The 26,716-nt window shown below is 43.4% G+C and overlaps 1 protein-coding gene and 1 long non-coding RNA gene across 5 annotated transcripts in view; one reads left to right on the top strand and one right to left on the bottom strand.

Annotated features, from left to right (window-relative positions):
• Positions 1-25,571, bottom strand: part of CPZ (carboxypeptidase Z) — a 34,290-nt gene extending 8,719 nt beyond the window's left edge. The window contains exons 1-7 of one of the 2 annotated variants that reach the window (XM_069012225.1): positions 25,417-25,571; positions 13,676-13,699; positions 12,398-12,772; positions 11,431-11,643; positions 9,161-9,357; positions 8,059-8,220; positions 1,913-2,071 (exon numbers count right to left, since the gene is read on the bottom strand). In XM_069012225.1, the coding sequence (XP_068868326.1) occupies positions 1,913-2,071; positions 8,059-8,220; positions 9,161-9,357; positions 11,431-11,643; positions 12,398-12,772; positions 13,676-13,699; positions 25,417-25,504 (1,218 nt within the window). In that variant the 5' untranslated portion in view covers positions 25,505-25,571. Of the gene's footprint in view, positions 1-1,912; positions 2,072-8,058; positions 8,221-9,160; positions 9,358-11,430; positions 11,644-12,397; positions 12,773-13,675; positions 13,700-17,738; positions 17,789-25,416 lie in introns of those variants that run through there. The other variant, XM_069012226.1, reaches the window with a different exon arrangement.
• On the top strand, positions 18,904-20,923 carry LOC138109150 (uncharacterized). 3 transcript variants are annotated; one of them, XR_011150311.1, is made up of 3 exons: positions 18,904-19,356; positions 19,783-19,818; positions 20,311-20,923. It is a non-coding gene; the product is annotated as an uncharacterized lncRNA (long non-coding RNA). The 3 variants fall into 3 exon arrangements; XR_011150310.1 differs by lacking the exon at positions 18,904-19,356 and adding an exon at positions 19,577-19,653; XR_011150312.1 differs by lacking the exon at positions 18,904-19,356 and adding an exon at positions 19,577-19,653 and having other exon boundaries at positions 20,278-20,923.
• Positions 25,572-26,716: the final 1,145 nt, after the last annotated feature.

Below are 26,716 nucleotides of genomic sequence, written 5' to 3'. Positions count from 1 at the left end.
CATGCACCATGATGGATGTGGCAGCAAAGAGATGCATTTTCAAGCTGCTGGTTGGAATATATTTCACAGAATTTGATTTTTTAATATCTGGCTATTATCTGCTCTCCAGCATTTCACCCTGGGCTGCAAGTTTCCCCTTGCACAGCAAATGTGGCAGGTCAGCTTTCAGAGCAAGGGTTATGGCCAATGTATGGCAGCTAAACCAAAGTGCTGTATTTTGGGATGCAGGTTCCCTGACAGCAGCAGCTGTAGATCAGATTACTTAAATGCAGCTCACTTCACAGGTACAGGTTTTATAACTTTCTGTGCAAAATCTGAAGTGATACTGATAGTGCTATTAAGGTTCCTGTGCTGAGTCATTTGAAAAATCGGTTCTTCATTGAGGACATCCCCAGCCCTCTCTTGTATTTTCTAAACTTCCAGGTTTGTAGCCAACTTCCCAGACTTTGCAGTCACTGATTATGCAGCAGCCACCTATATGAGGTTTCTCATCTTACTCTGTTGCAAGCCAGGAGTGCCATTAGGGTTTGTCCAACTGTGCACTGCACTGGGATCGAGCCCTTTGCCTGTGTGGCTGCATCCTTTCATTCAAAATACACATTTTGTCCCCAAGTGGAGATGATGGAGGTACTGCTGTACTTCCATTCCAGGGGTGAACTGCTTGATAAAGCACACATGGCAATATTCTTTCACCACCTATGCATAGGATAGCCCTAGCTCAGGCAGCGGGATGCAAATGCACAATTTTATGATTTCCCCAGTCCTCAGCAAGAGGTCCTGCAGCTTGCGTTAGCACCCACCAGATATTCCTAACACAGGCTTTTTACTGTGCAGTGCCTGGTTAAGTTTACTGCTAAATCATTTTCATACACACATAAGTCAGTAGGCATTGTACAGCTCAGAAGAAATGGATTGATACAGAAAATGTTTAACAGTCATAAATCTTTAAATATTTAATATGTGTTAGTGAGAACTGTCACTTCAAAAGACGTCAGCCAAGAGATATGCTCAAAGATAAAGGTTGCTTCAAGTCAAAGATCAACTTCTGACTATTTTGAACGGCTCTTTGTTTATATAAAGAACTACTTTTCTTAAGAGGCCGCAGACATTTTTAGCACACACTAGAAGGCTGAAAAGCTAGCTGTTCTCCTGCTGGGCATGTCAGCAATGAATACTAGATTGAGGAAACCAAAGGGAAATAAGAAAGATGGCAAAAAATTTCACAGAAGATTTACAGTGAGTCCCAAATGAGGAACTTTCCAGGGACGAGAGGGGGAAACCATTCCCATTCATCTGACCTGGAATAAATGTTACAAGGCTGCCACCATATGGCAACGAGCCTTTTTTCCCCCCACTCCTCATGGATTCCAAGAGAAAATAACACTGCTGGTTCCTTTTCTTCTGGAAACCACTGGTTAAAATATCACAGCCTACTCCCTTTAAAAATTAAAAGCCAGGGTTTTCCTAATCTGTGCTTTATGAAACCATGTTTGGCCTCACAGAAGATGGGTAAATCTTTCCAGACCAAGCTGACAGTGTGTAAGCAATTCCTGTATTTTAAAGTACATTAAGTAAGTGTATAAATCAGAGTTGCATAATATTCTGAGTTGGAAGGAACCCACAAGGATCAAGTCCAACGCTTAAGTGAAAGGCCTCTGTGGGGATTGAGGACTTGACCTTGGCGTTATTAGCATCAGCTCTACCCAAATGAGGTGATCTCATGTTATATATATGTATATAGACTTGCATTATGTATATAAAATTTTGATTTATTACATATTTAATACATACACACATACATATACACACGTATATGATCTAAATTAGTCAAAGTTTGTTATTTATTTAAAGAAAATATTTCCATAGTTCCACAAATTGAACCAATATGCTCACCCTGCAGAAACAATATTACCTTTTCATCAGGCGTAGGGGAGAACATTTTTTCTTCCATAGGATGCATTGAATAGTCATAAGGATAGGTCACAACCAGCTCACCCCCATGGAGGCTAGCAGAGAGCACAAATGGGATAGATCTCAACCACTTCATGACAGCTTTTGTCTCAGGGGCCACCTGAAATCCAGGAGAAAAAAAAAAGCTGTGACTAGCCATGCAGTTCCAAAAAGAGATTTGATCCCGGGCAGGATGAAACCCAGTGGAGAAGGAACTATGTCAAAAGGAGAATATTGAGGCTCTTTGGCTCTTCCAGCCCAAAAGTTACTGGGGGGAGAAAGTCAGTTTGCTCCAGGGAATAGATGATACACATTGTTCACTGTGGAAAAACTGGAACAAAAAAAGAAACAGAAAATTTGACAGAAGAAAAAACTTTTCATTACAGTGACATTTTCAGATGATGATGGCAGTACTTCAGGCTGGAAAACTTGTGACATTTTATCACTACTTTACCAAACTCCCTGTCTAATTTCATTTCTGATTCAGGAGGATTGACTTTGAATGGATACACTGGAATAGGGGGATAAATTTGAAATTCTCATCACTTGTTGAAAATGCATTTGCTATCCTTTGGTCGAAGTTAATCTGCAAATAAATGAAAACTAATGCACATAAAGCACAGCAATGCCTGCAGTTTACCTGCAGTGAACTGTGGCTGATAAGTCGCCAAATTTAGGGGTTTTTGACAGTCCCTCCTCAGTGACAGCGGCCAAGGGAGGAGGCACTGGACTCCAAGAGATGTTCAGGCACCCGGCATGCAGGAGGCTCCACTCCGTTTCCGAGGAGTAATTTCTGGGACCTGGTCCGGTGTTAGTTCATTCTTAGGGATAACAGTGTCATCTGGTGGCCGGTCCCTGCAAGCCCAGACTCAAGCCAGTGCCCCTGGAGAGTTGAGGTTCTTTTCCTTGCAGCTGAGCAAAGGAAAATCTGAGGGGGCCAGAGGCTGCTCATCCGGACTCTGCACAATTGCAGATATGCAGGTTTTATAAAAATGGGAAAGATCTGCTATGATGAACTTAGTCTAGCATCTATTTAGGGCTGCCTTAGGAATTGCTTATCACCCTTTGTTTTGACTCCATCAGCTGTCAGGAAACCAGGCAGCCAGGGCTGCAGAGTGCCTAGTGACTAACTGTGCAGGGAAAAAAAACATCCAGAACAAACAGACAAGAAAACTCAACCAAACCAACCGAATAAAATCCCTAAAGAACAATACATTTGTGTTTCAACAATAGCAATTCCTGTTGTCTTTGGATCAGTCCCTAATCTGCTATTGTTAAAAAAACCTTTGGGGATCCACAAACCCAGGTGTGGAGCAGAGAAACACTGTGAAGCAAAGGTGCACCATAGATGTATTATAGCTCCATAAATGAGGCAGAAAGCCAAGGAAAAAGCCATGTCCAAACATAGTTTTACCTGTAATGATTTAAGAAGATATTTCCCTGTCTATTCCTGACCTAAGCAGGAGACCACCTCCCTAGAGATGCTATAGTTATTAACTGAGTCCTTCTAGTTTTCAGGTTTACTTAAAATGCCCTTCTGTAGCTATTGATATGAACTAGTGCCTTTAGCCACTGCAAGTGTGAAAGGCTGTATGTTGTACTAGGGAAAAAATGGGACCCTGAGTCTTGCACTGCTGCAAGGTGAATCATTAAATCAGTAGTTTGTGATTAGCATATGAACACAAGCCAGTTTGTGCCACTGATACCCAGGAGAAACAGGACAGGTTCATTTTGTCTATCAGCCTAGTGGTAGCCTCTGAATCTCTGTGTCACAACCCTTTCAACTCTGGCATTTTAAAGAGGCAACTTAAAAAATGGGAAATAACAGGTAAAGTCTGATCAACTAAGGAACACACAGAATGCACTTTGCACACCAGAAACCTAATCAGAGTTTTTTCACATTATAGGGAAGATTAAACACAAAGTTTCCAGGGAGGGCATGACATGAAAAAAAGTTTTTTAAAGGCAGATAAAGAACATTCCAAATGGAAAGGACTTTTTGCAGTCTCACACACCCACTCACACAACACAGAAGTGAGAGAAGAAAGCAGCTCTCAGGCTTCCTGATAAGGAATATGGCAGTGTCCAAAGAATGCTATCTGCACCAAAGCACTTGTGTTTCTGGCATTTGTACAGTGTCCTGGGATGATCCCATGATGATCTTTATCCTGGTAGTGCTTGGGACTGAACCAGCCACTCTGACCAGGACCCTGGAAGTTCATCCTTTGACCCAGTCTCTTCTGAAGAGAAGACCCCAGATGGCTTGTAAGAGGCTGTGTCACTCCCTGTCCCATGGATTTGGGGTGTTCTCAGGGTGGCTGAGCACAAGCTCGCACCCTCCAAGTCCATAGCACCAGCACTCCCGAGGTGGATGTTGTCCCAACATCCCATCAGCTCCTTGCCCTGCTGCCCCAACTCTTTCTGCCCAGCCAGAGAGGCCATGCCTAACACAACATCATCCCAGCTTTCAAACAGCCTTGGGCCTTGATGAGATTTTTAATTTGCTTCTGCAATTCAGTGGACAAAAGTAAAATGCAGAGTTTTATTTGAGAGCTCCTAATTTCAGTCCTTCATCCTGATCAGCCAACTGGCTAAGTAGATACCTGCACAAGCCCCAAGACAGTGCTGTCTCACAGAGCCAGTGTCTTATTGAAGTGAATGTTGTGGAAAACCAAGAGTTTTAATGTCACTATTTTTATCCTAATAACATTTCAGTGACATCAGTGATTAAGGCTTTGAAATGTGCACATCCTGGTTCAGCTCCACTGGATGACAGCAGATGTTATCTATGTCACTCTGGCCTTTGACTTTTCCTTTAATGTGGTTTGATTTTTTTTTCACCAGGATTTTGCTTTTAAGTTAGATGAGATCAATTTTAAAGTACCCATCTCACAAGAACAATTCAGAGAACAATTAGAAAACAGCTAAATTATTTCTGCATGAGTACAGAGAAAGGCCACTACCCTTTTTAAACCGGAATCTCATTTCTGTTGATTATACTGCAATTAGTCACTGTCTCCACAGCTTTCAAAGATCTCTTTTTTCCTTTTTAAAAGCAGCCAGACAAATTTTCCTAAAGATTATGCCAGCCTCCACTGGCATAGAATTCCAAATTCTGTTTGAATCAAGCAAATTGAACTGACTTTATTTCAGATGAAGCCTGAAGTCTGTCTGTCTGAGCCCTCAGACCACTTATTACAGTAATTCATAATAGTGGGGAACAAAGCACGCTATATAAAGCCAGGCTTTCGGAGAGCAGGAGCTCTGTCTGAGAGCTCACTTTCTGTTTCCTGATCTTTATACAATGCCCTGCAACACTCAGGTAATTACTTCAATAAGGTAGGTAACAAACACTGTTAAGTAAATGAAAGCTGAGAGACTGGTGTTGAAACATTCGACCTAATGCTCCCGCATGCACAAGCACTACTGTAAGAGCCATGGATTCATCTTCCTGACAAAACTGAGGCTCATTATGGGAGAGCTGATTTGACAGTCCTGTGGTACCACCAGCAAAGGAGATACAAGGTTGTGAGACCACTTACTGCTAGGTTTGTGAACAGTAGGCAACTACAGTCAGCAAGGAGATTTTGTGGTGCCACCAAGGCCACAGGCACACTGGTTCCCTCATTTATTCTCTAGAGCATATGGATTTGGAGATACTTTGGGTGTTGTTTATGTGAGGACCAGCTTTGGGGCCAGGAGAGCACCTAGAAGTTCCCCAAGCTTTGGTGCTCTGAGGAGTGATTCCTTGGATGGCTCCCTTATTTCTTCTTTAAAAACAAGGAAAGATTTGCAGAAGTGATGTGTTTGTAACCCCAGGTCTGCACCCACTGAGGCAGAGCTCAGGCAGGGGGTGGTTGTGTGCCAAGGTTCCCTGGTCCCTTCTCTGTGGTGACAGACAACCCATGGTGACCAGCACGCTGCTGCTGGGGCACAGCTGTGGTGATAGCTGTGGGAGCAATGTTAGGCTGTCTCCACCCATCTCTCTATAAACTCCTGTGATGCTACACAGTGTTTAAGAAAGCTAAATACATGGTTATAAAAATGACTTCCTGCAAGTGGCTGCCTGCCACTGAGCATCTCACAGAGCAGCAGAAGAACCAGGGCAGAAGCAGGACTTGGAGAGGGAGGAGGTTAGAGCCAAGAAACCCAGTTACAGGGACTCTGGGCTGCACAGTGTGAGAAAAGATCACAGTTTGCACTGGCAAAAAAGTGGGTCTAAGACATGTTTGTCCTTCCTCAGTGTTGCCTGGGTCCTCAACCCTGCACCTCTGGACACACAGAGTGAGTGAGCACATGACTGGAGGGAGATCTCCATCCTTTCCTTCCCATGTTGGAGCAGGGGAGGAGTCTGAGGAGCCCTCCCCCTCAGGTGGAAGGAGCACCAGAGATAATGTGTGATGAACTGACTGCATCCCCCATTTCCAGGGTCCCCCCTGGTCCCCCTGTACCACGGGGCGAAGCAGGTGTAGAATTCTGGTGCAAAGTTAAGCCTGGGAAGAAGGCAGAGGTGGAGGGAAAGTGTTTTTAAGATTTCTCACTACTCTACTCTGATTTGATTCTTAATAAATAAAAGAGATAGAAATAATTTCCCCAAGTCGATTTTGTTTTTCTTCTGATTGTAATTGGTGACCAATCTCTCCCTGTCTTTACCTTCACCTGCCTTTTAGTTTTTTTTTCCTGTCCCCTGTCCAGCTGAGGAAGGAGGTGATAGAGTGGCTTTGGTGGGCACCTGGCATCAAACTAGGGAAACTCACCACAGGGGTGAATCAAAATCTCTCTGAATTTCTCCTAAAATCCCCTTTTTTCCCAGCTATTTTCATTTGGCCTCAGGCTCTGCTCCACAGCTCTCAACCTTTTCTCCCCTTCTGAGCCTCTGTACTTGCATTTACCAGCTCATTGTTATCTGTTATTATTCAGTCAAAAGTTGAAAACTTTTAAGCTTGTGACCTTATAATCATGCAGAAATTCAGTGCCATGAGTTGGGATGTGTGATTACATGCATAAAATAGAATAAACTACTTGAGCTTAGTTATGGCAGAAATTAGTGTTCTAATACACTGTGCATTACTGAGCCTCTCACAGCCTTCCACCTTCATATGCACATTATCCTGAGGAAGTGAGGGGCTTTCATCTAGATTTTACTACTGTGAAATGGGGTACCAGAACAGTGGGACAGCATCAGGGATGCCTTTGGGATTTAGACCTGGCTTTATATAAGACCACCTGCATCAGAGTAAGAAACTGAAGTATGATCTCTCAAATCTTCTGCTAATACCAGATACCGAAACAATCCTGTTCCCTACCTGTCTGAGGCTTTGTGCCAGCAACAAATATTGAATTAGATTAAAATGAGCTTGAAAGCAGAGGAAAGCAAGAGCTCCCAGTATCTGAACTACTGATTTAGCTTCCTGTGATTCTTCTTTCAAGGGCAACTAAGTTACCCTGAGAGTTGTTGGTGCCGGCGGCTGCTGGGCTGCCAGCAACACAGGTAGGGCTGAGCTCTGCATTCCTGATATAACTACACAGAGCTTAGTGGGGATGGGTGTGAGGCCCTGTAGTGCTGCCTCCATCCTGCTCCCACCTGGCAGCAGCAACTCTCCCTTCCAGCAGCACTGCAGCTTGACAGGCTGTTTCCACTGCTCTGTATGGTTACAGTGATTTGTAAACGTCCTCTTTTAATGGAAGATGACACTGCACAACTTTACATGCAGCCTTTGTACATTTTCCATGGCAGAAACTCCTATTGCATCAAACCTGTGCAGAGCTTGGTGCAATGACAACCAAATGCATAAAGTCTTTAACATGCACTACAGTTTAAAGCACTAATGATGAATCATTACACACTTGTGACCCCCTTGTAACAGTCATTATTCTTAATCTAAACCAGCAAAGTTCAAATTATCCACAAATTTTTCAAATGATTTGTGACACCTGCCTCTTTGGCCAGACCTACACCATGTTTTCATGCCAATTCTGAGCCTGTCCACTTCAGTCTTACTTATAAAATCTGGTTACAAGCAAATAACTTCAGAACAAGCAATCTCAGTCTCTTTGTTCCTGAGCTGCTCTGTAGTATGTATGATTTATAAATTGTGTAATTCATACCTTACCCCACCAGTAGGACTGTGGAATGGGGATGTGGTCCAGACGGGCCCCACGAATCCCAGCTCTTCTGTAAGCCTCAGATGTCAAATCTGGGAAATTTCTGTTCAGATCCAAGTTCTGAGCTGTCTGTCGTCCAATGACCCATCCATTGTAACCAGCCCCCTATTTTGTAGCACAGAAGCCAACTTTAGAATAGGTCCCTGTCTCAAAATAGCACTTTGTGGAAATTGATTAATCAAAGGGAAGTTTTAAAAGAAGTAAACTGAAAATGTCTGTACTGTTAAAAACCCACACTTATTAATTAATCACATTTTGTCTCCAGGAATATTAATGCACTAACTAGCATTCAGGAAGTGTTTCACTCACCAGTGATGTGACTCATAGGAGGAACACAGGAGCCTGTTGCTGAGAGCAGCATGCAGAGTGGGTTAGAGGAGGAGAAAAAGAAAATACAGCTGATGCCCCAAGACAGGCAAAATGCAATAACCCCAGACTCATACAACGGACAGAGATCCCCACATGAGAAACACAGAGGAAGAAAGGTCTAGTTTCATGCTTGTGGTGGTAAAGAAAACAGTGAGGGGAAAAGAAGAATGTCAGGTAACAAGTAATAGAACCTTTGTTTTCACAGGTCTCCCTCAGACATGGGCTGATCTCTGAAAACTGCCATCCATTATGAAACTTTGACAGTACAGAAAATATTCACATTTCATTATACCTACAGTTTTAAAAGAGGAGGAACATCTATCACATGGTATTAAACTGCATTTCTTTATAAGACAGTATAAGCCATTAGAGTGAGTCAGTAGGCATTTTGTTCCAGAACAGATAGCAGAGAGTGGTAAGTGTGTGAAAAAGTAACACAGTCATTCCCACATCATCACATGCAGGCAGCAAAAATGACAAATGTGGCTCTGATTTCCTCTTAGTTCTGTTCACATCATCTTTGGAAAGCAATGCACCACCAGCCCCACCTGGGATTCTGGCAGTCAATTATTAATGTTCCCTCTTTTACATGACACTCCCCTCCCAGTTCGCTCTTAGCCATGGGGAATTGTAGAAACATGAAGGCCTGAACATCTCCCTGTAATAAAATTTTTACCTCTTCTGCAGCCAGTTCATACCCATCAGGATTGAGTGAAGGCAGGAGATGAATTCTGGTGTTATTTATCAAGGTCTGGATGCGAGGGTTCCCAAGAAGATACTCTGAACACAGATACTGTGCGAGGTATATCAGTAGTTCCTTCCCCACAACCTCATTTCCGTGCATGTTGCCAATGTACTTAAATTCTGGCTTGACTGTGGAACATGAAGCAATGAGATGCTTTAATTTGATTATACCTGAGTGGCTTCCAAAATCAGACTAACCCAAGTTTCTCACTGATGAGTCAAAGTTTTATTTACACTAATTTCCTCCACACGTCCCTGCAAATAGCACAGCAGTTCCAGGTGAACTTCCCTCTGTTAAACATCAGTTCAGCAACAGTTTAAATAGTGTGAAATAAAGTTAAGTCCAAACTATCAGGATTCCAAACCATAAGAGGCAATCATTGGTCTGAGCTTTTGCTAGAGTCATCATTACATGTGAGCAAAGGATGATGAAAACAAAAACATCACGCCATGGCTGGGAAGGAACAAACTACAGCCCTGGCACACTGACCTACCTTGGGTGGCTTCAATGCCTTATTTTTTCACAGACTCTAGAAACGTCCTGCAGATGTGTAATATATTACCCCTTTATTTGGATAAGAAGTTGGGTTATGCATAAAAAGGGGCTTTCGGGCTAAATAGCCCTGGAATAAGTCTATTAGAAACACATAACTTCACAGTTCCCTGCAGTTATTCACTCAGTTTCCATCCTTCCTTAGAGACTAATGGAAAGTAGAAAATAGGTGCACTTTGGAAACACCCTTTCCTGTCTATTCCTTCATCTTTGCCTTTGATCCAGGCCATCCTCGAGCCCTAGATACTGGAGGGGGCCTGGCACAGATCTATTATGCCACTTGCTCAGGCTGGCAAAATCTCCAAATCTGGAGCTATTTCCACCTCCTTTTATGTTGTCCTGAGCAGCATGAAGCAACAGATTTAGAGAAAAATGCTAGGAAATGTGTTAAACTAGCATCTTTTATCATGTCATATCAGAGTTTTCATTTAAAAGCCTGATTCATAGGCTTCGTGTTTTCCTGGCAAAAGGAGTACAAGCTTAAAAAGACACCTGCAACTTATTTTCTTTGAAAAATAGAGGAAGGATGATAGGCCAGGAAAATGTAATGTAGATCTTTGCTCTGTTAATGACATCTGCTGGGACCTGATTAAGTTTAAAGACACCTCAAAATACCTCTAGACCATGCAATGCAGCACAGCTGAAAGTAAACAAAGCTACCAGTCTTTGCTGTCCTCTCTGACTCCCCTGCAGCACAGCACACAGAGGACACAGCAGCATGAGCTGAGATCATAATCTCAATAAAGTATTAAGTCAGATGTCGTTCAATTCTGCCACACTGCTGAGGCTGTGCTGATGCTGGGGCTCTTCTGATGAGAAGCAACCCGGGGCTCTCAGCAGTGGCCACAGCAATCCACTGTATCTAGTCAGGTACAATTTTTTGAGCTGGAAGCTGGTAACTGCAAAATAATACCTAATACTGCCCTAGAAAATTATCTGCTTTTTGAAGAATTCAAACCACTTAAAAATCAGACCCTTGCTGTCTTAGTGATGAAACTACGAAAGAGAGATTTGCGCCATTCCCCTCTGAAGAAAATTTGTGAGGACTCACATCCTGATGTATATATTAGCACCTATATATAGTATAATAGCATCTATTCAGGTTCTTTGATAACATAATTCCTGGTATTATCCACCTGTTACACTGACAGGTACAGCACTGACATGAACCTCTGCTCATTCTCTGTGCAGAAGGATTGTTTTCTGTGCTGGATCATCCTTTTTTAGTGACAATCCCCTTCTGTACGTGAGGCCTTCTCAGAAGACATCTGTATTTTAGGATGTGAAGGACAGTGAGGAAGTGGTAGATGATAGAGAGGGCAAGTCAGTAACAGAAAAGTATCCCAGATTTGTACCTTGGGTACAAATAAATAACAGCCACATCACTGCAACCAAATACACAGTCATACAAGGAACAGGATTACCAGGCGTGGTCATGACAGAGCTCATAACAGTAAGAAATTGCTACTGGGTTGTAACTGCTGCAAGGAATCATCAACTATCACTGTATTTCAGGAACACAAGGGAGGAGAAATGTTGTTGAATCAATGCTTTTTACAGTTTAAAAGATGTCCCAGTAGAAGGGCCTGTTTTCACTTGAATAATCTGGTCTCTCCTCAAGCAACCTGATCAGCACTGATATAACTCACGCAGTTCGTGGTGTCCAGGCTTGGTTGAAAACTCAATCACAAAAAGATCCTTCCCTTCAAAACTGCGCCCTATGCTGTAAGTTGTTGCAATGTGGGAGCACTTAGAAGCAGTCTTCTTCAGCGTGCTCACCATTTGGGAATATGAATGGTGTTTGAACTGAATAAAAGTTGCTGGCAAGTCTGAAGGCAAATCTTCCTCAGCATCTACTTCTCCTGCAATGAAAAATCATAACACAGTGTTTAAAACCATAGTGCTCAGAGGATTGTATGAAAGCCTGCACTTTTTTGCAAAATATCTTTATAAGTAGAAGAATTATAGAAAATAAAGCTGTAATCAAAACCTTAAATGTATGTAGTACATCCTACACTGTTTATTGTGGCATGTTGTATTTGCAATTTCCTACTAATGCATATGCACACTAACAAATATTTGTGCAATTTCCAGCTATAATTTGGCCTTTGGCATACTAGCTCATTTTAGCAACAAATTGTACAGATTTTTCCCTTTGAATTATGTGTTTTTTTTTAATGAGATTTATCTGTCTTCAGCTATCTGGATCTTCTTCATCCAAACAAAAATCTGTCACAGTCATGAATAAGAACATTTTAATCAGCTGTTAAGTTTGACAGGCAGTCACAGATTTATGAGTTCACTAAAGTTTCAGTTTTCAAATAAAAGATTTCAAATATATAGACAGCTATCACACAGGACAGGGCTTATCTAAATGCATCCAAACATCTTGCCCTGAGCTGCCTGTCTTGATGCTCTTTTTAAATGAGAGAGAGAAATAGCTACTTCTTGAGCACAGTTTAATTGTTTAAAATAGGTGGAACAGAATTAATGACACGTTACAGGTCTCTACAAAGACAACAGGCTGAGATGGCAAGTGAAGAGGTTTTGTGCCATAGATATGTCAAGCTGAGTGAGATGAGACTCTCCCCACAGGAGCAGAGTTTCCTTGCTCACCTCGCAGCTTTGCCAGCGGGTCAAAGCACCCCTCTTCCTCCCCAGCGAAGAAGCGGTCACAGTCTAAGAAGTAGGGCCAGGCCATGTCTATTGCATCAAAGGCAGGGAGGCAATTTTTTTTGAGGTTTTCACAGACATGCCTGCAGGGCTTTATGACTTTGTCCTTTTCACACTGTGGGGCCAGCACTGAGCAGCCCAGGAGCCTCAGGTCGGGGTTGCATTCCCCCTGGAGCAAGTTGTGCAGCACACTGATGAGCAGGTACTCAGAGCTGTACTCAATCACTTCTCGAGACTTCTGATCCAGAAAGTTAGGATACACCATTTGAGTATAGGCAACATCAATACAAGAACTCAGGGCAATATCCACACATTTTGCTATGAAAAGGAGATGAACACAGAAAAAAAAACTTTCTTCACTGACATTCTGAATAATTCAAAGACAACATAACAAATACCATGTCCAATGAACTTTTTTTTTTAGTTCTCAGGTAGGCTGGAAACAGTTTGCAAACTGAATTGCATATTTAAAACCACTTATAGAAAGATGATGAGAAGCACGCTTCGTTCCGGAGATATAATTTGAGTTTAGGAATTTGACCAGAGAATTCCTAAGAGAAAGGTGGGAATTTGCTGGTGAGAAAAACTCAGATTCCCGAATAAAAGTGTATTTGTGATATCACTCTCTCCCCTGTCCTTGCCTTTTCATATGGATTCCCTGAGTAGGTGTGAGGATTTTTCTTTAGTGGGGAACATATCACTAAGTTATCTCTTTTCTCTGCTTGGCCCCACAAAATTTGTATAGTTTAATATCTCTGAAACTACAGACCCTCTGTGAAGTTTGATTGAAATTGCCCAAAGAGATGAAAAGTCATTCTGATGCTTCACTCACAGGCAAGAAGACCCATAAATATGATTACATGTATGTTCTCATAAACCCAATAAATTTAAGGAAATCAGGTTCGGAGATCTTAGGAAAATGTTGGTAATACCTTCAACCCACTTAGAGGTGAAAAAGAGTAATAGAAAGACATCTCTTCATAAAATTACTGGCTGTTATAGTAATGGGTCTACATTTGAGCATCCTTCTCTTGGTAATGACTCTGTCTGGTAACAAATACTGTTGTCACAGTAGCAAAATACTACACTGTGTGAAGGAGCACATTTCTCTTGTAAGAGAACCCTCTATAGCACCAACATGAGAATACTTGTCAGGAAATCATGAAGAAATACTTATAGTTTTGAGGTTCTCCACAAACACTGAGGAAAGACACTTCATACCTTTCTGTACAGTCTGGCATTGACCTGTAAATAAAGAGGAAAAGAAAAATCATTACAGGGTGGGCATACATGGTTCCTCCCTTGTGTTAGGTATTGTCTGATCTGGTATCCCCACAGAGGCCCCTGCAGATCTGTGTCCTGAGGTCCAGACATACCAGGAACAAGCACATATTCCCAGCAGGCACATATTACAGAATCACAGAATACGCTGAGTTCAGAAACCCCATTCATGCTCATTCACACACAGTTAGGCACCTAGGAAATTTCACTAATCAAAACCTAGGTCTTTTTTAATCTGGTTTAGTCTAAAAGTCCATATGAGTCCTTCTGGACAGATCAAAGTGTCTTAAAGATCTATTTGTCCCACATAATGTTGTGGATACCTTTTCTCAAAAGCAATACAGCCTTTGGTAGATATGAGAGGACTTTATTTCTTCCTCATCCTACTTCATTGTATCTCTAGCAATTGCATTTTATCACACTTTTTAATAATAATCTTAAAGCTAGTTATTTTCCTCCCCAACTACTCTCACAGGAAAGCTTTTCCAAAAGATCACTCCTCTAATGGCTAGAAATTGCCTTTTAATTTCCTGTTTAAAAGTATTTGTGGCCAGTTTATATCCATTGTTGTGCCAACATTGTCCTTTAGCTTAAGTAGCTCTCTGCATTCCCTGGTGCATTCCTTCACACTGTGTTTGCAAGAGCAATTGGATCTCCTCTGCTTTCTGTTTACTAGGTCAAATAAATGATGCTCTCTTGATTTTGAAGGAACACAGTTTGATGACCCAGGAAATGCTTCCTTTGCTCCTGTAGCCAATGATTTTATATTGTTCTTCTCCAATACTGGCAACTAAAGAAATATATTTCTACCAAGGTATTGGAGTTGGTTTCACCAGTGCCTCATAGGAGCTAAATCACTCTGTGCAAGCCTGAACACCACCAGGTTCGCTTTCCTTGCCATTTATTGGGGATCTCTTCTCTTGCTATTTCTTCTTGCTCTCACTGGGGGGACAGGCATTTTGCTTCTTGCTCAGTAAATTGAGCATTTGTCCTCACAAGACCAAATTCATTATGTTTTCTTTCTTTCCTTCTAAAGAGAGTTTAAACTTCTACTCCTGGCATATTTGTTTAAATGTAATCATCTGCATATGTGTTGCTAGTGAGTGGATCATTCTTTAGCCAAAATAAAGTCATTGTAATGAGAACCAAATTAACCCTGGGATTTTATCTTGGAAGGGGACATTTAACTGGAAATTATTCTGGTTCTATATTATGGATTGCAATTGAGCCACATTACCTCATAAAATAAATGAGGCATCAGAACCAGCAGAAACAGCCCATCCCCAACACCAACAAGTTCTGTTTAGCAGCAAGCTAGAAAAAATTATATCCATACAAACTTCTTTCCTGGCTCAGTAAATTATGCTAATTGCATTAAATAATACCTGGTTCATCAACAGTGCCTTCCATTATAGGATTTCAGTGTTTCCCCTAGCTAGGGACAATCCCCTCTGTGAGTTAGTTATTAAGGTCAAGGCATTTCTAAAAAAGCTTCATCTCAGCCAGATACTGCATGTAGAGTTACATCTGGGGATAATCAAGGAATAGCATTTTGTACAGTGCTAGCTGGGAGAGAGAAAGAAATGATCTCTTGTTAGTAACAGCTCCAGCAATTAATCCTGCTGATAAAATTGGATGTCACTACCTCCTGAATCTGGATAGTCTTATATACTAACACTATCACACCCACATTTGAGAGACCTTGGACACAAGTCTGGAGTCAGCCAAATGTTTCTTACAGAGGGGAAAACGTAGTGTGAAGAGAACTGGCTTGAGTTTATCCACGTCTCAATGAGGAGAGTGACACTATCTCTATCACCAGGTAGCAATGAATCCCCTTTGTTACCGTGAGGGGTGGATGAGAAATATTTGACACCTTTTTTTTCCCTCTCCTGAGCAAAAAAATGAATGTATTGTAGCTATTATTTTAGACTAGAGGGTTGTGTGTGCTGGGCAGAGCTGTTCGTGGGGCATTTGGGGAGTATGAATGGTCTTTCTACAACTGCTCACATTTCCTCAAAGGTAAGAGGTGTTTTCCCCTCTGCTGGCTCCAGGACCAAGCTACAATTGCCCTTTTTGTTTATATCTCCAACATCCAATGATCAAATAACAAAACTGAGGCACACACAGTCTCCCCAACTGCTTTTGCTGTGCAGGACTGCTATAGCCATCAGTCAGTGAGATGTGGCACAGGCCATCTCAGAATTCTGCTTATTCAGCTGGAACAAAAAGGTGTTCTGGCAACAGGCTGGAACAAGCAGAGGAAACTGAAGGGAAAATGCAGCAGGCAGAGTCTAGACATGGTGCTGCTTCTCCCTGCTCCAGCTCTCCAAGCAGCAGCAGACTTGCTGAGTTCAGCAGATGCCTCTTTCTGCCCAGCTGGCCAGAAGGAGAGGCACTGGGAAGCAATGGACAGCTGATAGAAGAGACGAAATTCTGCTAAGTCATGTGCTGTCCCTGGGTTCACCTGAGGACTGACTCCTTTCGTGAGTAGGAGGAGATGTTAGCACAGGAGAGGGAAAGACAGCTCTGGTTTCAGACTGTGCTACCTGCTGTCTACACTTCGATATTTTACCATATCTATATAGGGAGAGGAAATCTATTAAGCAACATGGCTATTACTCATTAACAAGGATGCTGACTGAAGAGGATAGATCTATTTTTCAGATGAGGAACCAAATCCGTGTAAATCTTTTCCATGGCAACTGATCTCAGTATGTGATAAGCACGGGTGGTTCTGCAACACCCCTGCATAGTAGACAAAGCTTTTCCACTACTTCTGACCCAGGATGCCCCTCACAAACTCAAAGCTACCAAGACTCCCTTACTGATGAGCAAAAGCGGCTCCTTGCTCCAGGGCCCTGAACCTGGATCTAAACCTAAATCTAGATCTAAGCTAAAATTAGATCTAAGCCTCACACTTTTGCAGCATACCGTGGCATTTTCTCTCAGTCTCTCCTTACTAGAGATACCTATACAGCTTTTTCTGCTGTAAGAGGCCACCTCTCCCCATCATGCCAGCTGTCCTGTGACCCATATATCAGCCACAGTTCTGTCTTGTAAACACCCCGGAGTGAAGCAGCTTGAGATGTCAGGTTACTGGGAGTCAATATACATGAAAGCAAGAGAGAAAAGGTCTGGTTTATGCCAAACCTTGCTTTATAGCCAGCCTTAAATGTGTATGTGTGCTGATGTGGTGTTTTGACTTTCCCAACATTTCCTAACGCCAATGCTTACATATTTTTTGGAGGGTGCAGCTCTGCAGGGGCCAAGGATAATTCTGCAGTATTTGTGCTTATATAAGTAAGTGTGGATACATGTAGCTGGGCCAGAGCCTGCCTGCCTAGAGAGCCAGCAGCCGGAAACTCTCCAAGACCAGCTCCCAGGCTGCAGCTTTATGCTCTGTTCCTGCAACCTTGCACCTACTGGCCTGGGTCTCTGCACACAGAAATCATCAGAAAATCCCCATCCCCACCCGTAACAGCTCGTTTTCTCTAAGCTCTGGCAATGCCAGAAGAGTTCAGCCACTCCCTTCCTCATTTTCATAAGAGAAATGACAGGCGATGATACACAGAGTTTCTCAGGTCTCCCAATTCCCTTGGCAGGCTTCAGTCACTGCTTCTTCTGTGCTTGGAAGAATCTAAAATTTTTCAATTTTTTTGTGCAAAATCTTCCCTGGGCTCAAAAGAAGACAGTGTCACCACCTCTCAGTCCCATCCACCGACAGGCTGGTACAGAGACACCTTTTTCTTCCTGACCCAGAACAGCCTTTACAGTTTTTTATGTTTATTTTTGTACTCCAGCTATTCCAACAGAGCTACAAAAGTCCTTTCAGTAGCACAGCTTCTATTTAAGATTATGGGTAAAATAACTTATTGAAGAGGAGAAAAGCCATTTCAAGCTTTCTGAGCTCTCTCTATAAAATACACTTCTGGTTTTAATTTGCAAAGGCAAGCTTGAAAATCTACAATGCAGCACATACATATTTTACTGCCAAGCTTACATTTTTTCCCCTTGATGATTCAGCACCAAAGGAAACAAGCTGCTGTGATTAACCCTAACCAAGACAACAGAGCTCAACAGCTACTTCCAGTACCATGGACTGGCCAGTTGCCTTTTCAAGAGTAAAGCCAACAGGAGATTCGTGCAGTTGATGATCTGGAATAAGCCCAAGGGCCAGTCTTAAATCTAAAATATCAAAATCATTCAATGAGGCAGATTGGTAAGGGGTGTGCTAGTCTTTATAATATAAATTATCTCATTTATTTTGATCTGTCCTGACCAGCACATTCCCTCCCAGTTCTCTGGGCTTCTTAAAATACTTTTCTAAACTAGAAGAACATATTTATTCATTTTAGTCTGTTTATAGTCAAAACCTCCACTTTTCCAAACAAAGCATTTCAGTTCCTTATCACATTACTATTACTCTTCTGGCTGTTCTACACGGTTCATCAAGTTAATCTTTCAGTGGTGGTCTGCCTTTGTCACTAAAGAGACAAAACTTAGTAGCCAGATACAAACACTGCTGAGCTGTACCATTTTGTAAAACACTGGAACTGCACCTTCAAATGGCAAAGCACAGCCTGCTTTCAGAGCCAGCTCCTAACTACAGCGCAAGGACAAGGGCAGGACAAGATCCATTATATAACTCTAAAATGGATCAGAATCATCAGGAGAAGGGTGTGGGAGGAGTGGAGATGTAAGGGTGACTAGTGACAGAATGAGAGAGCTGAGTAGCTCAAACAGGGGGAGAATGGTTGAGCAGAAAGCCCAGAAGGAAAGGCAGCTACAAACCTAAGGTGTACATGCAGGGGCAGAAGTGGAGAAAATTCCCAGCCACAGAGAAAAATTCCAGAAAAACGGGAGGAGAGAGGAGTGCTTGCAAAAAACAGCTATGTGGTTAACTCCATTTCCTGGGTACATCAAAGCTTTTGTGAGTAGAGGACTGAATATCTGTTTTTAACCCTCCAGCAATTGCAGTAACTGCCTGGGGGAGGGATGTGCTTGCAACAGGCAGAAGCAGTGCCCAGGAGCACTGTGCAGCCCTCCTTTAACCCTGCTCCTTCACTTGAAGAAGCCTGAAAGCACCTGAAAGAGATTAATGCCTCATCTGCCTTCACTTTGCAGAGCAAGATCACAGCAGGAAGATGCAAGCCAATGTCCATTGCCAATCACCCTTCTTTCTAACCCACCTGCTTCCCGGCATTGGGTTGCACACACATTTTTATTGAATTATTGAAGGTGTTCCCTCAGCAATGCCACTGCAGTCAGCTCTTTTGAGGCTGTTTTTCTGGACTCTTTCTCTCTCTGGACTTCTCTGGGGCCAGTGAAAAGGTGTTGAAGCTTTTCCATGGATGATGTAAGCTCACAGCCTGTGGACCACAGGTCAAAATCTGTGCAGATGCACACCAAGACCTGTCACACAGCAAGGGCACAAAGGCAGGCTTAGTGGGCACCAGTAATCTTCCATTGTTTCTAGTTGTTCAGATGCAACTTAAACATGTCTGCAGTTGTAGGTGCCTAAAAGAACTGATGAAGAGTATCCCTATCTGTCTGTCTGTCCCCCACCACTGCCTTGGTGCCTCTAGAGATGGGTGTCACCCCAGCTGTGTCTCTGGCTGGTAAGTGCTACTCCAAGGAGTCCTTCAGGAGCTGAAAATCCTGAACATAAACATAATTCCCTAAAAAAAAAACCTACTAAATGCCTTTTTCTGACCTCAGCTTTTCCAAGTTGCAAGGGAAAAATTACCCACTGGGAAAACAAAATGCAACAAAGATGATGATAACAAAGTGGGCCAGCAGTTGCCAATTGACTGAAAGCTTAGTGAGCTGCATGTGTGACTGGGCTGTAGCTGAACAAGCATTTCCTGTGCACCAGGATGATCTGGAGACATGTGGAGATCATCTCTCAGTGTCTGGTCAGTGAAGGAGGAAGAAATCAGCTCATATCTGGGGCATGATGGTGTTAAACAACAGCTGGGGTGAGAAGGCAGAATAGGTCAGGAAATCCCTACAACTGTCATCTAAAGGATCAATTTTTTTGCCAGGTTGCCTGGAGAAGGATGAAACCACTTATTAACCAGGTAATCTGAATCTGCAATGTCTCCATAGCTTTACTTTGTGACCATACATTCTTTATCGCTCAGTTCCCACTGTCTAAGGATGTGGTACTCTCCAAGTGCTTTGGCCAACAACCTACCACAGTCAGAAGCTTTCTTTTAAGTAAGCCCAACTATCTTGAATGTTACGGGATGGAGGATCATGTCTGAATAACTGAGGGGTCTTTTCTGCCCCAGTCTTTCCAAAACATTTGCCAAAACATCATCCCATCCTCTTTAAACAGTATATCCATCCCCCTAGAACAACTCTGTCTTTTCTTTAGTTTAGATACACGAGAACTGTTATAACTAACATCATGTCTGATTCTTCTATAAGTAGTTGAGTTACAAATAAATGTGGTATTTTTATATATATATTTTATAAGATGGACAATTTAATAACCTTGACTTAAATCTGTGCCTTAATCTCATATTGCCTCCTAGATAAGTGTATCCTATTATAACCCTAAAAATTAGGTGACAATTATATCAATGGAGTGACAACAGGATAAATTAAGGGATTGAAACTTCAGTTTTATTTCTCAAGTGGACACAGTAACCCTAAATCCCTAAACTCCACTGATCTGTGACAGCTGCATCCAGGAAGGCTGATTCTGTCCAAAGAAGAATTCTCCAGTCATAAAAGCCATGGTTCACAAAAGCCCAGCAAAGAGATCAGGACATGTCCCACCAGCCTCGAACACTCTGCTCACAACGTGATAAGTGACTTCTGCATGGTACCTCCCTGCATCAAGCAATAACACATGACTTTTATCCAGCATTTGGTCCAGGCTTGAAAGTGGATGGCTCTCACATGGCATCAGCAACCCAAAGGGGACCATGGGAGCTATCAGCCAGCTAGCATCCTCAAACACTGTGACTGTGTGAAGGGAGAGGTAATGTCTAGAAATGTTACAGGGGATCAACCATTAGTGTTACTAAGTCTTGCTAAAAGCCTAGCTGTGACTAAGAGCAGTGGGGTTTTGTTCAAGTTTTGACTTCTATGTATTCACACCCCCACACTTTAAAGATGTCTGTACAAGTATTCTAAAGAAAACTTTGCCTTCTGATTAAAATCATGCATAAATCATTTCAGCAGTATAAGGAGATACCTGTGTATTTTATTTTCGATATAAACTTACTTTGCCCACATAAGTGTCCGTTTCTGATCCCATTTCCCATTTTAAATGGGGCTGAAGATCAGCGTTGCTAAAATAATAATGTGTAGAAATCCTAGAGCCCCTGGCAGGAATTCAGCAGAGCTCACATGTTTCAGTGATGACAACTGGCTTCACAAAGAGCAGGAATTTCTCATCTTGTGAGTGAGCATGATGTAGATCCTAATCCTGCATTTTTTGGTTTTGACACAACTCGGACACATCCATCTCGGGTCAAGCCAGGGAGATTCCTGCAGCTTGGGCTTTCCCACACGTGGCAGCACAGTCCTGTGGTCATGCTCCATGTCAGCACCTGCCTGTGCTAGCCACAGCAAGATGAGGGACCACCCCACTGGGGCAGGCAGCAGACCCCAGCCCACTGCCAGGTTGCTCACTGCAATCACAGGAGCACAGGAGCAGCAGCTGGAGAGGCTCTGCCTCTGTGTATGCACAGGTTTCACCAGGAAACCAGCATGAGAAACATCCACAGCAGGTGAACAAATTTGCCCAGGTCCCATGAAGCCAGAGCCATTGTGAAGGTCATGGAAGGAAATAGCTTTTCCCTTTTTCCCCCCCTTCACTTAGCAAAAACCATGGAACATTTTGGAGTTTGGAGCTGCAGAGAAGGAGAGGGAAAAGGTATAACATCTATATGTGAACACACTTTTTCTGTCAATCTGACTTTCCAAAAGACAATCAGTCTTACTCAAAGCCATAGCTCAGAGAGGAGTCAGTGTCACAGAATCTGTTCTTGGCTCCAGAAGAAATACTGTAACTGTCCCCTGCCTCCTACACTGGTGGTTTTTCACTCTTCATCTCTTTTCCTTGTACCTCCCCACTCCCTCTCATCTCCAGTGACTAAGGCCAGAGATCTTCAGGATGGGGTGATGCCTGTCTCAAGAGAAAGCCAAAATGATGAAAACAACAAGGTGCTTGGAAGAGGAAGAGACCCACAAGTGACAGGTGTGCCAACCAGCACTCTGGCTGCTCTCCTACCTCCACAGCTTCAGGTTAAACAGCTCCACGCCTCTGGTCTCCTGCCTGGAGAATAGGAGGCTCAGGGGGACCTTCTCTTTTTCTACCCTTACCTGAAGGGGGGTTACAGTGAGGTGGGGATCAGTCTCTTCTCCCAGGTAACAAGTAAAAGGATGAGAAGAAACGGCCTCAGGTTGGTCTAGGAGAGGTTTAGGTTGGATAGTAGGAAAGATTTCTTCAGAAAAAGGTTGTCAAGCATTGGAACAGGCTGCCTAGGGATCTGGTTGAATCACCATCCCTGGAAGCATTTAAAAGACGTGTAGATGTGCTGGTTTGGGGCTGAACACAGTGGTGCCGGGTTCACGGTTGAACTCAAAGATCATAGCGGTCTTTTCCAACCGTAACAATTCCACGGTTCTGTCATCTGACAGGCTGTGCCACGTGCCCGGACCATCCGTCAAATGCTCGGGCAGGGATCGGGAGAGTGGCAAAAGGCTCGGGCATCCCTGCTGAGCGCGAGGCCGGGTCGGTGCCTCCCCAGCCGTGTGTGCGAGCCGAGGAGCCACACGGTGGCACCACAGACGGCGGCGCGGGCCCGGACGGTGGCGGCGGTGGCCGCAGCCCGGAGCCGCCCGCGGCCAGGGCGGACCTGCGGCGTCCCCTCCCCGCGCACCCTGCGAGCCCCGGGGGCTCGCAACCCCACTGGAGCACTGGTGTAGCCCTACCCGGAATTCCCCAATAAAGCGCTCCCTGAATACCGGTGATCAGGAAAGGAAAGGCTTAACTGCTGTTAGTACCACTGTTGATAAGGGGTTTATCGCTGTTATGCCCCATTCCTGGAAGTGCTCAAGGCCAGGCTGGATAGGGCTTGGAGCAACGTCATCTAGTGGAAGGTGTCCTTGTCCATGGCAGGGGGTTGGAATGAAATGATCTTTAAGGCCCCTTCCAACCCAAGCCATTCTAGGATCCTATTATGCATCCTTAGCCTAGCCCTGGTGGCATGACAATTGCAGAGCTGTCCCCGGCTGCAAGGAAAGTCACTTATTTGAAGACATATGACTTCAATCTGCTTCTCTGGGTTTTTAGTTCTATGGGTTGTCAATCATTATAAAGCACTTCATTTAACTAATTTCCACTGGACTACATCAGTCAGCAGTAGAGATGCACCACTTGGATAAACAGGAACCTGGTTTATTAGCTCTCTCTGAAAAGTTTGGCCATCTCTCAGAGGAAACATGCTAAACTGTACTTTTCTCACCCAAGCTATAGGCTAAGAGGCCAGTTAAACTCATCAGGGTCTGAAAGTGCTGCCTCACTGGCATGGGACCATGTAACATCACCAAGAGAGACAGCAGCTTACTGCCTCCCCCGGGATACAGGACACAGCTAGGGAGAAGGGCCCTCCGTCAGTGCCACGGCTCCCAGCTGCTGCCCAAACAGCTCACCACACAGTGTATGACGCCTGTGTCATATTGTGGAGCTGGATGACAGTAATCATTTCCGTATTTTTCTTAACAGAAAAGCACAAAGCATTTTCAAAGGATCTTGGTATTGTAAACCATGTTTTATTTTGGCTTCTTATAAAAAAAAAAAAAAAAAAGGCAAAATGAATCACTGCAGAACAAATACCACCAGGAAGCCTGCAGAAAGCAGCCCCCAGCCTTGCTGGGAGTCAGACAGTGGCACTGGTTCATGCTGTTCTTTCCTGTAAAACCACCTCCAGGCTGGTCTTCTCTTGCAGGGCACTACAGGTCTGACCACTGGGATACAGCAAGACCTATGCAAGGGAACCAAAAACAGGGGAGAAAACCCCACTGCTACAGCTCAAGGTATAGCCTATGCCCTGAACACTGAGAGGAGAACCCTGCAAAGTCCATTTGTGAACACGTGCGCCACCGCAGGACCCTCTCTTTTCATGTGGCCTGACATGACCTTATCCCCCCTTTAGAAAAGAAAGACCCTTGAGAAACCCGTCAGGTCTCTCAATGCCCAAGCTGCTACTTTATCGCCTGCTCCAGCAGCCCTGCAGTGTGAAGTGTGTCCCTACGTGGCACACAATGAGGTGACATTGACAGCTCCCTTTCTCTACCTCTAGCCATCCCTCTAGCAGCATACTCACCTACCTTTCTGAAAGCCCTGCCCTAAAGACACCACAGCTGCCAACACACAAAAAACACTCTCAGAATCACCCCTCAATGATCCATACATTTGTGGTTGCTAGGATTAATGTCCCATGGCAAGACTTTGATCAGCTGGAACTGGAGCAGAATCATACCTCACAGAGAAAGGTCATGCTGCAAACCACGCAGCCTCTTCCTGTAATTGGCTGTAAATAGTCTACAACACTTCTCTTTGTGCAGCTTTATCCAAAAATAAAATCCCTTTAGGCTGTGGTAGACCTCACTTTGATGTTCGTGGGAACTGCACTCTCAAATTATATGCAGTACATGGCACATGGACTGTATTGTGTAGCAGTTCAATTCCAGCGACATTCTATGGCTTATATTTAAGCACTGAAATATAGCTGAATTTCCTTGGGGAACATTAAGGTCAGTTTCAGGTTAACTTATCTCTTCCTGTAATCCTATAAAATAAATATTTTTCTGACTCATTTTAAGTTTAAACTGTCTGAAAATAGTTTTCCTGGAATAGACCTTGTCACTACACTGAATTCGTGTCTCCACTGTCCCCACATAAATGAAATTTTAATTAAGCACACTTGATTAAAAAAACCATGTATTTTCAAAAGGAACTTTTAATATATATGTTATCAGTCAACTGGTTACTGAATCAAAACTTTCAATTAATTTAGCAGCATGTTCCTATCTAACCTTTATTCTAAAGGGTAGATCTGATTTTCCAGCCAATCAACTCATACAAATTCCATATTGCTTATAGCAAGCTAAAACACACCCTACAGCTGTCAGATCCTAATAAATCTCATACTTTGGACTTGAAATAAATGACCTAAAGCTAAAAGTAAGGAAAAGCTTTTTTTCTTAAGCAGAAAAACATACAGAAGGTCAAAAGTTCACCTTCTTGCAATCTGACTACCACATTCCTAGAAGGCAATGCCAGAGATGAGAGGCAAACCTTCTACATTCCCAATAACAGTGACGGGGGTCCTAACAACTGTCAACTCCACAGATTGACAGAAAGACACCTCTATGACAGCCTTAAAGACAGTGATGAGGAATCATTATGCTCCCTTACATCACAGCCTTGTTTTTCTGTTGCAGAGCCACACACCTCCCACCTTCGCATCCATACTTCCCAAGCACAACCCCAGTTTCACCACCAGCCGTACTCAGATTTCCAAAGAGTTGATCCCCCTCATCTCTAGGGGAGAGTGACAGCTCCTGCCTCCCTCTCCTTGAAGCTGGAACTCTTTAGTTATCTCCAGGAGAAGGAAGAAGAGAAGAAGGAGGACTTTTGGGGTGATTAGCCTTACCTAGGGTCTCCTGGGTGGTTTCACAGCGGGGTGCTGGCTTGGTGGCCCTAAGGAGCCCACCTAGGAGGAGCAGGAGTCTCAGGACCATGCTGGAGCCCCTTGCACAGGCAGCACAGTGATGTGGCACTCACTGCCTGATGGAGTGACTCCTCTCCTGAGCCTCAGCACGGCTCTGGCTCTCCAAGCTGCAGAGGAAATCAGTGCACTGCAAGGGCATGCCCACGTCTCACAGTGTGTGCAGTCCAGGCGTCAGATTTCAGCTGCATTTGAGCTTGGAAAGCAAAAGGCTTTGAGACAGAGAGGGAGGAGGAATGAGCTCCCCCTCCCCTCTGCCTCCAGACCGTCTCCCTCTTGCAGCCTGGTTTACAATTTCATAAACAGTTTCGGCAATGGGGGTCCCCACAGGGTTGTGCCCTGCTGCTCCTCAGCCGTGGGTCCCTTTGGTCTGCACTCAGCAGTTTTTCTAAAGGACAAGGGACATTCATGAAAGCATGTCTCCCTGAAGCCAAGAGAACTGCCTGGAGAGAGCAGAGGGAAGACACAGAGAAAAGCAAACAACAGAAAGCAACTTTCCTCCCGAACTGTGGTATTTCATCACATACTTAACTGCAAGTTTAAAACATAACATGACAGTGAAGAGACTCTGAGCTTCATTCCCTTCAGCACAGAGGGAATGGGAACCCACAGAATAGCCACCAGAATCCCCCTCAGCATGCACCTCCTGGGCATTTTACTTAAGATAAGATGGTGTTTACAGAAGCAAACTTGGAGGGATTCCAGTATTTTCTGTCTATTCTTAAAAAAGAGTAACTTCACAAATGTGTAGATAAGACTCCAGGACAGTGTTATAGGGTTTAAACCAGATGGTAAATCTCTATTAAGTTAATAGTAAATTGATCTTTTAATTGTCTTGTTTGGTTGGTTTTGGTGGGGCTTTTTCAGTATATTTTAGAGAAATATGCATTGTTTGTTTTTATTTCTGTGCAACAGGTATGGTAGAAAAACTTGCCTTAGGTAAGATGTAAATTCCTCATTTCTTACTTACACATCAAAAAACATCCCATATCATAGAAAAAAGGGAATTTTTCCTCAGAAACCTAGATCAAAACAGACTAAAGCATCCTATCTTTTCAGGTAGTGCATGCTCCTTTGAGAACAGATACCTGCTTACACATGAGAGCACAGAATCTGTCCTTGCAGGTGGAGCACACTGGCTCCTGCTGCTCAGTATCAGAGATCAGTAGGGAGTTATGGTGCTATATGGTAATGTAATCAAATAACCCCCCCATAGGGAAACCAC

Source organism: Aphelocoma coerulescens, chromosome 4, assembly GCF_041296385.1.
Source record: "Aphelocoma coerulescens isolate FSJ_1873_10779 chromosome 4, UR_Acoe_1.0, whole genome shotgun sequence".
Lineage (NCBI taxonomy): Eukaryota > Metazoa > Chordata > Aves > Passeriformes > Corvidae > Aphelocoma > Aphelocoma coerulescens.
The sequence above is the reverse complement of the archived record's forward strand: the minus strand, read 5'-3'. Positions and strand labels throughout refer to the sequence as shown.